The 14,823-nt window shown below is 42.3% G+C and overlaps 1 protein-coding gene across 2 annotated transcripts in view; it reads right to left on the bottom strand.

Annotated features, from left to right (window-relative positions):
* The window catches only part of fam172a (family with sequence similarity 172 member A), a 158,812-nt gene that overhangs the window by 91,153 nt on the left and 52,836 nt on the right, over window positions 1-14,823 (bottom strand). For both annotated transcript variants that reach the window (XM_051950422.1, XM_022192641.2), the window contains exon 7: window positions 4,563-4,781. In XM_051950422.1, the coding sequence (XP_051806382.1) occupies window positions 4,563-4,781 (219 nt within the window). The remainder of the gene's footprint in view (window positions 1-4,562; window positions 4,782-14,823) is intronic.

Here is a 14,823-nt window from a genome sequence, read left to right on the forward strand (position 1 = left end):
CAAAAACGGCATCTAGTCAATTTGTTCTCTGCAGTATGCCAGTGAGTTGCACTCCAGCCCTGGTCATTGACCTCTCCTCTGACCAAGTTCAGAGGTTAATCAAGTCCCTACCTGTCCTTGGATATGCTGAGCCTCACATCTTGGCAAGACTGCAGATCAAAGGTCAAACAAACTCTGTCTGTATAATTGCTAGTGGGCCACAGATTGGGGCAAATGGGTGAAGGTGACAAAGAGCAAAAATCCAGTCCCACAGAGAAACAATGTAGTGCCATGTTGACTACAACAGTGTGTGTGTGTGTGTGTGTGTGTGTGTGTGTGTGTGTGTGTGTGTGTGTGTGTGTGTGTTCCTGTCTTAATGTTTATAATCAAGTTTGGTGTGCGTGTAGATGTGAATGCATGTGTGTTAGTGGATCCTCAGGTCAACGTGCAGTATAGTGTGAACATGGGGAAACAAACATCATCTGCTAAACATAGACAAGGACAATGATCTCAGCTGGCCCTTATGGACAGCCGCAGCTGGGAATAATGGGAGAGGCAGGACCTAAAGAGCTGACGCTCCTTTTTTAAGGAAACACAATACATATGATCCAAAACAGATCAGTATGAGACAGTACAAGACCCACTCTGTCACATCCGTCACCAAGAAACTGGAGAAAGCAATCCTCAGAAGAGTCCTGTCTCTGAAGACCAATAAAGCAAGACAGCCCCCCTCCCCCAGCCAAAAACAATATGCAAATAATACTTATATTAATATTACACAGACCAGCGAGTGAAGGGTGAAAATGTTTTAACATGAGGGAATTTAACAATGCCGACACCTGAAACACTAGCACACTAAAGAGATGCAGTATTTCTTCTCCATTGTGGTAAAGCTATGCCGAATGAAAAATTGTAGAGAAAAGCAGGAATATGTCACATAGTGGAAGTATTGAACGTCCTCCAGTCTCAGTCATACAGATCTCTCATTCTTGAAGTTGCACTGAAGCTGAATATAGCGGGAGGAAAAGAACAGAAGGAATAGCCTCAATCTGCTACTTCAAAATGCTACTGGAGTGAGGGCCTCTCTGTCTATCTCTCCCTCACTGAACATTTAAGAAACGTGCAATGTTGAAAGGAGAAACATAAAAAAAAAAACGAAGAAAGAAAGAGAGAAAAGTATTCCAGTCATTTATAAAAATAAGTGGTGCTTAAAGAAAGGCGAAGCTCTGTTTTTTGTCCTCTTTGCTCTTTTTTCCCCCCTTCTTCTTTCCAGGGCCTGCTGGCCTAATCCCAGCCAGCCAGCCTTGGGTGAACTCTTTGGAAGCTTCTTAAGCCCATGAATGTGCCTTTTGTTCCTGCCATTCCTCCGCTTGGCTGACAGAAAATAGCTAACTGGATTACTGCTAAAATTCAGAGTAAAGTGAACTCCCAAACTTCTATATGGCTAAGTGCTAAGAAAGTACCCTCCACCCCCTTCCCCTTCACTATCCTCATCAGCATCCCTCCGATCAGACTTTCTATCCCTCCATGCCTCCCTCTGTCTTCTCCCTTTTTCTTCCTCTTCTACCATCATCCCCCTAAACATGGCCCAGTGGTGTGTGATCTGGAGGAGCGGAGAGGAGAGGGATTAGATAAGGTTGAGAGGTTGCACACTATGAACCCAAGGCTAAAAAGTAAGAATCCTAAAAGCAGTTAAGAGCTTATTAATGTGTGTAAGGAAGCGTATTAATCAACTCAACTCTATCTGTGGGCTGCTGTGTATTTGCGAGTGTGTGTCAATCCTTGTGAGTCAATTTACGTTAAAAAAAAACCCCACAAAGCACAATTTAAGTTTATGGGTCTCACAGCTATAAATAAAGAGCAACACGTATTTGTTGAAGCTAACGGTGTGTTTTTGTGCGATGCTGGATTTAATGATATTACGTGAGGAAGCAGAGGCATATATCTGAGTGTGTGTGTGATTCTGAATGGCCTGTGTGCAGGTGGTCTGGCAGCTCAGCAGGAGTTAGAGTGCGAGGTGTAGAGAATAAAAAAGGTTGGTGAGTGTGAGTGTCTTGGGTGGGTGCTCCTAAAAAAAAAAGAGATGAAAACAACCCTCCCAAAGAGGTTTGATTTGATTCACCGCCCACCCTGAGTTAAAGGAAAAAGACACACACACAAACACACTATATCAGCTCTTTCTTCACCTCCTTTATGCTTTTGTCAGCCAGTACGTGTGTGCCTTTACATATTTGCATGTGTGCACATGTGACAGCTTACTCCGGGGCAGACAGAGGCAGAGCAGTGGAGAGTAACGGAGTGAAGGAGGAGGCGTGGACGATAAAGGCCAGGTCATATATGCTAACATCCTGCTCACTTCTGGGTCAAAGGTCAAAATTCAAGAGGCACCAACAGAGCGCAAACCTGCTCACCGCTCATTAATCTTTATCCCGAGTTTTGCAATCCATGTATCTAAAGACAAGTGTATTTGGCTGGAAAATCTAAACGCTCTACATGACCCCTATTTTTCTGGTTAATGAGGATAATTTTGTATTAGCCTGCACATTTGAAAAAAAAAAATAGAGATAAGAAATATCATTGATCTTTCTATGTTTTAAAATGCCTTAACACCAACTACCACACCAGCACAGAGTGATAAATCAATTATCAATGTGCTACTGTAGCTTAAAGTTTAATAACAGAAAAAAGGGAGCTGACAAGGCACCGGGGTGAGGTCAGGAGCTATTTTCTTCAGTTATTCATTATGTCGACTGTCCTCACTTTCATCTCGTCGAGTTGTGAAACGCCAAGACTGTTTAACTGCACAATATTTCTGAGACACTGCAGTTTCAAAAAGACACACCACTGCTCCATACCGCCCTTGTCTTAATGCATCTGACCCTGTCCAGCATACATTATGCAGGCATGGGGAAAGCAAGCAGAGCCGACTATCAGGATATGAATAATACTGCATGCTTCTTTGTAGGTTAGAGAAACCTGGGTTGGGATTGCACTTACAATCTCACACTGCTAATGTTACTGGGTGTTTAAGATTTGAGTACAGAGAAAAAGAAAAATGGAGCAAAGGCGAGGTCATTAGGTAACACAAGAAGAGTTCAAGTTTTACCTTCAAAATAATTCTTAAGAAGAGATGGATTTTTACATACATGTGCATGCACACATACAACCATTCCTGGGAACAATAATCATAAAATAAACTCACATCCAATAAGCATTATATAGTATAGTTTAAATGAAGAAGTACACACGTAGCAGTAGATGCAGATGTGTGACATGATTACTACAAATGACAAATCATTTAGCGAAACCTTCATGTCAGATGCTGTAAAGCAAGTTCATCAGCTGTGTGATGAGGAAACCAGCACACATGTAAAGAAGTGCGATAGAGTAAGATAGCACTGCAGCTAATTATCCCTTATTAGAGTGTGCATAAAGGTACTGCTGGGGGGGTGAGGGAAAAAAAAAGCCTGCGTTGACAGCTCACACACCGCCCGCTAGTCCCACAGCAGCCCTAACTCTTGTCAGACACCAGACAGTGACGTCTTTCACACACAGACATACGCGGACACACTTACACACATGTACAAACACCTACCCACACATGCAAACGTCCATCCATTACTGTGACGCTACTGTCATCAACCGAACCAACACACAGATAATCAATGAGGACATTCATCTAATATGAAAGCCTGCCTTGAGAAAAAGTCAAGGTGGACTCCATTTTTCTAACCTTACTGAATGAGAACTTTACATAAGAAACAACTGAGCTGAACGCTGCTCAAGCAGCAAAATATTAATTCTGTTGGCCCGGGTGACACACAAGACATCTATGAACGTAATTTTTCCTCACTTTTGCCAGATTTATTGTCGCAATGAAACTAGGTAAACTGGCAGAGCTAGGTGCCTCAAGCTGTGTGTGTGTGTGTGTGTGTGTGTGTGTGTGTGTGTGTGTGTGTGTGTGTGTGTGTGTGTGTATGATTAGGGGGTGCACGGTCAGTGTAGCATGATAAGAATGTTGCAGTGAGTTTCCAGAGTGTGTGTAAGGGAGATAATAATCCCAGCGGTCAACAAGAGTGAAGGGCCAGAGCTGCACTGACCAGCCCACCATCTGAGAGAGGGAAAAAAAAGAGAGGGAAAGAGGGAGAGGAAGAGGGAGAGAGGGAGGTAGCCATGTGGTTAACACTTGCTCACTGAGAGGCGACTGGAGCACAGCCAAGCTCTTCACACACAGGCTGACCACACAAGAGCCACTCTTTCTCCCTCTGCCTTCCATCCTCCCTTCATCCCTCGTTACCTAACATGCCCTTCCCTTGCTTCCTTAGCTAGCTACCTCCCACCCTCTTCCTCTCCGCACCTTCTTGCGTCTTTTGTGTCTTCCAAACTTGTCCAAATCCCTCCCTCTCATTTTCTCACCTGTCTCTTCTGCTACCTCCTCCTACAACCCCAGAACTGTCACTCTGTCCACCTCCCCCATCATGCATGTTTTTGATGAACATCTATCAGTCCATCCTCCCGCCCCGGCTGTCCAAACACTTCCTTCCCGTCTTCGTTTTCAGTCTCCCTCCCTCCCTCTAACTTACTCGTATAGGAATCCGTTCAGTCTCTGTCTCTTTCTGTGGGTTCCGGTATTTCTCATAAAACTCTCTCTTCTTTTTGCCCTCTTTGTCATCCTTGCGCTCCCTCTTCTCAGCAGGTTCGTCCGAGGGCTCCGTAGGAGAAGGCAGGGGAGAGAACTTTGCTGGCTTTTCCACTTCCAAGTAGTTCTCATTGGGGTTGAGTACCATCACACCATAGCCCTCCTAAAATAGATAAGAAACATAAGTTTGTGTATTAGATGTCATCCGGGTTTTTGATATTTAATATTTCACTCATTCACCTATATATGTAGTAATTTTGAGCTTTATATTTATATATCTTTTTATGACAAAATGCTGAACAATGTAAAATAAAAATTCAAAGGTAAAACAATGCAAAACTGTAGTACATTTGTAAAAAAAAAAAAAAAAAGGCAGAGATTTAAGTGTGTCTGTAGTCAATCTGTAGAAAATTTTCTATTATATAAGTATATTTATCAACATAACTAAGATTTTTTTCCTTAACTTCCTCTACTTTTTTTTATAGAAAGGTTTAGTTTTGTTGTTCTCCACTTCCTACACAGTGCCTATAAAATACATGTATGAACTTCAATAATAAAAATGCATTGCCAACATAGTTTTTCGTCATGATAATTTTTTTTTTTTTTTTACTTTGGAAAAAAAGGTGATATTAACTTTGTAAAGCATGCATCCATTTAAATTTAACACTGCATGATAATCTCTACTACATTACAGCTCGGAAATACTTCTGCGCAGTGGCTCAAAGAGCTCGGCAGTGGATATTTATGAGCAAATAATAACCGTCACAACACTTAAAAGACACAGATTGTGACATGACTGGGGGAAAAGATGCAAATCCAGGCTGAAAGAAATGGCAGCGAAGGAGACAGAGGAGAGAGTGTCACTGTAGGGACAAGCCTCAGAAGTAACTGGGGGATTGGAATGCAGCGACGGTGGTTTCAGTCAGTGAGTAGCATTTAGTGACTCCAAAGGCCATGTGTCACTTAATATCAAATCCAATCGATCCTACCATCACTCGGTGAAAGAGTTAGCTTCAAATGCATAAATATCTGTGTGTATGTGCATGTGTTTGTGTATATGACTTGAAAAGTAAAAAACAAAAAAAAGTCATATGAAAATAAAGAAGAAAGAAATCACATGAAAAAACAATCAGATTAACACAAAATGCCGAAAAGTAAAGAGGACGCTAAAGAAAAGGAAAACAGAAGGGAAAAGTGCATGAAATAAGAGAGAATGACAAAAGGGAAGCATATTGTGCAAAAAGGAAGTTTTTTCGCAACCTAGTGGCTTCTTCAACTTTGAAGCCATTTTAATTAACTGTGTTTATTGTCCCAAGCACTCTGAAACTAAAGCAGGAAATGGATGGATTCCTGTTTCCCTTTGGTTGGGCTTTTCACACACAACCCCCATTGTGAACACATACACACAATCCAAGACTCAAACTTCTGGGAGTACGCCTTTTCCAACACACAAGTACACGATTACACACACACACACACACACACACACACACACACACACACACACACACACACACACACACACACACACACACACACACACACACACACACACACACACACACACACACACACACACACACACACACACACACACACACACACACACACACACACACACACACACACACACACACACACACACACACTGAGGAGCACGAAAGATATTAGTGCTGACAAAAAGACCTTTAGGAGATGTGAGAGGTAGTTAAGAGAGGCAGCGTCACTCAGCTTCCTCTGCAAATCGCCATCACACACACTGTCTCCTCAAGGCAGCACGTCTTCTCTTCCTTAATAAGTGTTAACACAATGTGCTTGTCTTCCGTTGACGCAGCATGTGTGTGTGTCCCTCCTGCGCCTATCGACATCAAACCTGCCACACACCCTTTCCCTTAGCACCTGTCGTGTGTTGACAATGGTGAAATGACACTTACGGCAAAATGCCACTTTCTCACTTATTCAGATTATAAAATAAGTCTTATTCTCACTCTCTTTCAAATTCAGACAAGGCTCTCCTTCCACTATATGTATCCGTCATGTTAAACTTAATACAGAGTTATTTAACCTTACAAAACATTTTCAAGGAAGAAGTCAACTGGACATGATCAAACCGCTAATTATTTTTTGTTTTAGTGTTTAGAATGATTTTTTAAAACTTAATACCCATTACATCAGCATTTAAAATGCACTGAAAATGAAACAAAGGTATTTAAACATTTCAGCTTTAAAGAATTTTCAGCTACTTGCATCTCCATAATGACTGAATTACGTTTTGTGTTTTACTCAAAGACATTGAAAATCTAATGATAATTTAGCAAGTGATTTACAATTTAAAAAATCAAAACAAGAAAACAAATAAATACACGTTCATAAGAATGTCTGCATGGAAATTTGAGGTAGAAGGTTATTCCAAACCTGGGTTATAATTAATCTGTATTTGTTGGAAAAGTTGGAAAAGTAATTGATGAGGCTCTATTAGCAAGAATTAATTCTGCCTTCAGATATCACAGCGACATCCACACAAAAATACAGAAGTTCAGACACACAAGCGCACAATCAGACAGATGAATTGAGAGTTGTAAAAATAAAATAAAAGCGAGTGAAGACATAAGAGACTGGGGGGACAGAGAGATGTAGATGGATCGTAAAATGATAAGACAAAGACAGAGAAGGAAGGAGAGACAGAGAGATGTAGTACAGCCCGATACACACCAGCTTTGTGCCACTGCCCACTGGTGGTAGCCTGATAAAATAACTGACGAGACCAGTTCAGCCTATGGCAACAATGTCATAATTCAAAACTGATAAATTATATACACATATCTATATACTCACTGATCACTTTATGAGAAACATCAAGAAAACTCATGTGTATTACTGGGATGGACAAATTATTAGGAACACTTTTTAGTGCGATGCGGTTCAGTTCACCACAAACACCCATTTTCACTTCACTAATAAATAAAGTCAAATTATCATCTATCTGACAATGTCAACAGCTACTAGAAATGTATGTAATTTATGGCAGAGCAGTTGCACTGGATTGCATTACACTGCACAGGTGTGCCTAACAAAGTGTGAGTTTCTGTGTGTGTGTGTGTGTATGTGTGAGTGTGTGGTTGTACACAATCGTATCGTTTTCGGTGCATTTCTCCTTTATCCTAATCCAGGTTCACAGGGCCAAAAGCTAATGCTTTAGCAACACTGGTGCACGTGTTCTAATGTGAACCCTATGGCCTACAACCATGTTCAGTCTTCAGTGCTCTTACCCCAACCCTTACTGGTCAATGACTCTCCCTGGCCTTAAGTACACTAATGCTAACCTTAAATGGCCCACTTCCTAGCCTTTAGCGTCCTTATGCTAACCCTGAGTGGCCTATAGCCTTTTTCCTTTGGAGAGGCTAACACACCTAACCAACCTAACAGTGCTAACCTTTTCAGCTGTCCAGTCACCCAGAAGAACATTGCTGTAAAGGCGACCAGTGTCGTTGGCATACTTAGTCCGGAGGAGCAGGCCACAGAGTTCACCTCTATGTCGGAAACCATCATTCATTTCAACACTGAGGTCTGTGTTGGTGTCAGGACAACATTGCGCTCCCTGTCCAGTCATTTCCTCCTCTTATTCCTCCCTCCATCAACCAAATATATAACCGACACTCTGGATCTAGTGGACTCACTCAGCAACTGAAAAAATTCCTAACATTTCTTTTACACAATTTATACTTCAACTCATAACATTTTTTTTGTATCACTATTTTAGATTTTCATAAAACAACTTGACTGCAACTACAATTGGTCACTGTAAATTCGTAAGTGGATACAAGAAGCAAACCCAAATTAAAACCAAATGTTCAGAAGAAAAAACATGATATTCAAATAAGACATTGCAATGCTTTCCCTAAATACCACAGAACTAATTTCTCCCACCAAGCTAATGCTCATTATCCTATTCTGTGCATTGTTTTGTGACAGCTAAATATCTCTGCCATGCACCCTTCCAGAGTTAGGTCATTCAGTCTTTGTGTTTCTAGCTAACTGTTAAGTCCAGCTCCCTCCTCTCTGAGTTAAATCTGATCTTTGTGTTGTGATGTGCTGTCAAAGTGTGAATCTTACACAAATGCACGTTGCAAACTTTAGGTCACCCTGCTTTTTATACCGCTAAATCTCTCTCTCACACATTGCTAACATTGGGTCACCGCCTTTGTCCTATACACACACACTGTCTCAAATAAAACAGACACGCACAGTCCTCTAGCGTTAGGTCAGTCTTGTCTTTCTGCTGTAGTATGCAGGCTAAGTCTCTTCCCATGCCCTGTGGGTGCCCCTGTGCCACCACCACACTGAGTCCCTGCCCTGGGGCCAGCGGTCAAGAGGGTCACCCCGACCCCTCTAAGGGGGGACACCCCGACCCCCATCACCCTGCTCTGGACGCTCCTTAGCTCTTCATTGTCGGCCTGTCCCACACCAGATAGCACAACAAAGGCTGCCGCTGCTACGGAAACCAGGGCTTGTCTCATCATCCGATGAAACCCTTCCTCCGTCATCTCCCCACATGTAGCATTGCAAAGCTCTTTAAAACCTAAATGCTTTGTATCGTCGTGTTGTATAAGAACAAAAAAGAAACTATAAATGTTAATTCTAAGTTTAATTATTTTAAGAATTATTTGTGATTAATTATATCAAAACTGGAGCCACACTGCGCTGCTGAAACCACGCTGCCGGTCCACTTCTATGACACTGATGTGCCCTGTGTTCAAATACTGCAGCTGTGTGTCTAGAACTAGAACTTTTCTCATCTGGTCAGGCCTTTTATTATTTAAAAAGAAAGTGGATAGTGTTAGTGTGTGCGTGTCTATGCGAGTCCACATGTGAGTGAGTACACGAGTGCGAGTGAGAGTAAATAAGGTGTCCCTTTAAGACGGCAGCACCTCTATTTTTCCAGTGGCGTTGTAATGAAATGAAATGTGTCTAATGTGCAGGAGCGGGGACAGAGGCGGCTGGAATGAGAGGGTGTTTCATCTGTGCGTGTGGAGCTCCGCGAAGCTTTGATGTGAGAGCTCTCATGTAGTGAGCAGGGCTTTGGGCACAAGGAAAAGGACAGCACTTGACAGGTACAAAGCATGGCTGATAGCGGTCACGGGTGCATGCAGTGAGGAAAGTGAATGGTATGGTTGCATGAATTGGAGGTTATATGTGTTGTGTGTGTATTGTTTGCTGAACAGGAGCACATAAATGTTCTCCTTCCCATTGCACTTGTTTGTCAATGCATTTATATATCTGTGAGCACGTATTTTACATCTCAAGCATCAGTGTGCGGTCTGTAGGTGACCACTGAAATTGGCTGTCAGGCAGCTTACTTTATTAGCTTTCTGTCAGGGGGCTGTTAGGATCAGGGCAAATGGTGATGCCTTTTCTCAACAGCCTCTGCTTCACTTCCTTGTTTCAGCAAGATGCATCTCCCGATTCGCTACTCTGGCTTTGACTGACAGGAGGGAAAGGGTCAATGGGCATGGCATACCCAATAAGAGGAGGACAAGGGGAGGGATGTCTGCAGGCCACTGTCAGGTCCGAGATCTCAACGACATACAATGGCTCACTGACAAGAGAAAGGCTGAGTTGAAAAATAAGCAAGAGCAAAGCTTTGGCGTCACAGTTCGTTCACATTTCAGTTACCAGTGACTGAAGTGACAACAAATACAAGTAAAAAAAAAAAAACTCTTCATAGAGAGGGTGAGAGAAACAAGATCGTTCTTCAATAAAGAGGTATGTACTGTATGAGCTGAGAGAGAAGGTAAATACTATAATAAGTACACTCTCTCCTTCACTCTCCCTCTCTGTCAGGGCCACCCTGCTCTGCGTGACCTTGTCTGTCTCAGTCTATGAGAGCTAGCTTTGCATGCAGGGCCCCTTTATCCACTGGATCCCCCTCTTTTCTCTCTCTCCCTCTGTCTCTTTTCCCACTCCCCCTCTCCCTGAGGCCGAGATACCACACACTTCGCACAGTACTGTCAGATTAAGTCACGGTGCCCCCTTTCTCATTTTAACACAGCACCAGTCTGAGGCCCCCCATACCCACTAAACACACAGCTATGTTTCTCTAGGAGCAGAAGGGTGGGAGAGTACTTACTGTACCACAGGGGCTATGAAAAGGCGTGTGGATCTTAGAGGTGATGTGAGAGAGGATGAGACGGGATTGTCATCAGCCTGTCAGCCAAAATCAATCATCCTCTTGATAACTAGCAACAGCCAGGAGGCCATGCAAGTGCTTGCAGTGAAGACCTAAATGTTACTAAATATACTTATTTTATGGTTTCTTCTAAAAAGTAAAAAGAGGTGCAACAAAAATAGCACAGTGTTATAAAGTACAAGACATACTGTACATATGAGATACATGTGCTCTACTTGGTTTTTTTTGTATGTGCTGCTTTAATCCACATCCCTATACATTTAAGCAATCAAACAAACAAATGCTTGCATTGGAAAAAGAAAGACAAACTGGAGCCTCACCTCACCATCTGCCCTCTGAGTTAATTTTAAACAAATCACCTACTGCATGGGTTTCTCCTCTCATAAAGAGTACACATTTAATTAAGTTTCTCTAAATTCAACTTTTCACTTCAAGTTCAAAGACTCTTCGGTGTTCGCTTTGACTAATGTAGTCGTACATTAATTTGGCCAAAGTAAATAACTCTGTGGTAATGATTATCCTTTTCTTGATCTTAATGAGCACAAATAGTTTAGGTCAGAGTAAGAAGCTAACCTTTTGAGCTAGTCAAGTAGTTGTGTCTGTAATAAGCAGCAGAGTTTTTAACCTTGGCTTGGATGTCTGGGCTCATTTGGATATTGTTTATATGTGGAGTTGAATATTTATAAATGAGTTCAAAGTGGAGCAGTGGGGTGGAGGAAGTGAAGAGAATAGTACAGCTTCTGATCCCTCTTGCCTCAGTTTCTTTTCATGCTCGCATTTACATTTCTTTCTCTTTGTTTCACTTTCTATTTCTCCCTTCCTGTCTTGCTCCTCCCGACCTGACTATTTTCAGCACCTTCGTGAAAGAATAGACATAAAAACCCTCATACCGACATTGTTGAGTAACTCACTCAGTGAAATGTCAGTCAGTTTACGTGTCGGTTATTTACCATACTTAATGCCTGTGAATTTGTTCAGCCACTATCCCAGGCTCAATGGTTGATCAAGCATCTGTGTCTAGACAGACATTGCCACATAAACACTCACACACATACGCTGACACACACACACAGAGTTCGGAGGCCTGCTTCATCTGCTCTCAGCACGACACGCACAGAAGGAGGTGTAGAGTTGGGGGTGGGGGTTGCTAGATTGGGGGTGGATGTAGCATTAATCACCGTCCAGGTGGAAATTGTCAGAGCTATCGATTGTGCAAGTAAATGTTACACAAGTCATTTGTCAACTTTTTTCTTTTCTTTCTTTCTTTTTACCATGCCACTGGCCAAGACACAACTGTGAATGTAAACTCGCCGACGTTTGAGATTTTAGAGCTGTCTCACCAGATGTGCAATCAGCTACTTAGCAATCATCCAAATACATGAATCTTTTCTGAAAGTCTGATTACATCTTTAAACATCTTGTAACAATTGCACAAACTTGGATAAAGATTAAAAAATTAATAAATTAACAATATTTCCCGTATACTTTAATATTAGTGTATCTAACATGTGCTTGCCACAGCAAGCACAGAAAATACAGTAAGCAGGTCCTCCACACACAGAGGAAAAGCTATGGGGAAATAAATACAGCAGGCTTACTCTGATGCCGTTAGCATTTTGATTTATATATTCTATATTGTCTCCCCTAAGCATACACATGTATTTTTAATGAGGGCACAGTGAGATATAGATCATGGAATGATAGGTGCCTCCCTATCCTCCCGCCTAACTATTTAATGTATAAATCAGGGGGAGAGGTGAAGAGAGAGGGAAGGGCAGAGGAGCTACAAAAAGAGGGAAGACAGGAGGAGTGGAGGTGTCCCTGGAGCAACGCTGTCCTGAATGCCACTAATAAGAAAAGGAAGACAAAAGCCTGAGTTTGGTGGGCCTAGGTAGAAGGGAATATGATGACGATGATGACCATCAAGATATTTTTTTTAAAGAATTCTGTGACAATTTAAGCAATTCCTGAACAAAACTAAAAACATAAGCAATGACAGTGAAGAATCTTTGATGATCACAATGGCAACAGTGCCAGTTTGACTTCAGAAAAGAAATTCCATCACCTTGTGAATTCCTAAAGAGCGCTGTCGATGAATGTTTCTACTTCACCATCTGGACAGGTAGTTAGTGCGTTGATACATGAACACACACGGTGGGTGCGAGACGCATGGCCATATGTACTGACTGAGCCAGCCGGGGTCACTGGCAGGACACATCTAAACATTGTAGACACATGTATCACATGTACTACCTGCATGCATGCATGCACGTACACAGACCAAAGCACATACCCATCACCATGGTGAAATAATACACAAGCACATGTGTATATTCCATGGTAAATTACCAAGAATAAAAATATTTCATTACATCTGGGTGGTAAAAAAGAAATAACTTCCCATTACAGCCTCACAGTTGCCAGACACCATGTGTCATTTAGCGTACATTAAAACAAAAAACAACAGATCATGAAATTAAAAACAGAATTTCAAATTCAGAGTTTGACTTGTCATATGTGTTGAGAAAAAAAAAATGTGCAAGTGTGTTTCCTTGGGCGTCATTTACCAATAATGGGCAGTGTGTTGGATAATGAGACTGCACTGTTGCACCTAGCAAATCAATCTTACTGAACATCACAGGACCACTATGACCTCAATGGGCCAGAGGTCAAAGAGGAGTCCCTTCACCCCTGCCTTGTTATTGTGACCTAAGAGGGAAAGCCACAGAGAGAACTGGTGGTTCTGCCAACGTTGCTGACCGCTGCTGCGTGAGGCGTGTGTGATATTTCATGTTAAGCGTGACCTTTCGTGGGACGAACTTTGTTATCCTATATGTGTAAAATATTCATTTCTGTTTGCTGCGATGTATTTCACTGTGAGATTGTAACAGGCTACGATCAGTAATAAATCAGAAGGCCACCGTCTTAGCACACAGTCCCACAATGACACACACACGCTCCAACTATCCAAAAGTCTGACCTCTCTCTAAGTGGAGCAGCACTACAGGTCCATGAGTCACGGGAGGTCGCTACAGCCAATCACAAGCTGTGTTTGAAGTGTGAAGGGTAAACACTATGGCTGGTCCATCCTGCCATTTACTCTGCTTATTTTCACAGCATGGAACTTAGAAAAGAGATGGCAGAGAATATAGTATATCTGTGCGTCTGTGTATGCCTGTATGTCTGTGTTCCAGCACATTTTCCATAGTGTCATTACCACATGGCTGGGTTTATGCTTCACAGCACACACATGGAGCTACGCATGTATGTTGGAATCCCCTTCATCCTTTCGCTGTACAGTCAAATACACATGGCGGAATCCATGCTGTGGCAGCTAAGGAAACCATGCATGGAGCAACAGACATTTTCTTATTAACCTGATGTAGCCTTCAAAAATGGTTGAAAGCAATTAACCATAGAAAAGGTACACATCCTCTTTCTCCACAGCTCGTTCTCACACACACACAGACCACCCTCGACCCCACCGCCACCACAACCCTCACTAGAAGCCCTTTCAAATCGACTACTTTTTTTTAAGACCACCTGTTGTCTATTATTTTTACATACAGCTTTTCTCATAAATCATAACACTAGGTAATTAATCAAGCTGTCAAAACAGGGACCGGAGGTCACCTGGAGGGGTCGGAGGTGGTTGCAGGGCCGATGGAGGTCAGGGTCACACCGCATTCCTCATTATCAAGTTGGGATGGGAGAGGGGCCAGGCAAACAAAAGCGAAAGCAGATGGAGAGGGGGCAGATGAAAAAGAGAGCTAGAGACACAGAGAGAGAGAGACTGAGAGAAGGAGAAATTGACAAAGAAAAGTGAAAGAAACTGTCAGCTGCCTACAGATGAAGACAGGGGAGGCGATTCTGAGAAGGGAGACATGAAGAGGTGGAAAAAAAGGGAAGAGAAAAGGGAGAGAGGCATGAAAAAAGAACAAAAGAAATCTGCGAGATGTTTCTACTGTATAGACCTGAAATTGGCTGCAGAGAGAAGAAAGAGGAAAGAAGGATGTAG

This window comes from Acanthochromis polyacanthus, chromosome 7 (genome assembly GCF_021347895.1).
Source record: "Acanthochromis polyacanthus isolate Apoly-LR-REF ecotype Palm Island chromosome 7, KAUST_Apoly_ChrSc, whole genome shotgun sequence".
Lineage (NCBI taxonomy): Eukaryota > Metazoa > Chordata > Actinopteri > Pomacentridae > Acanthochromis > Acanthochromis polyacanthus.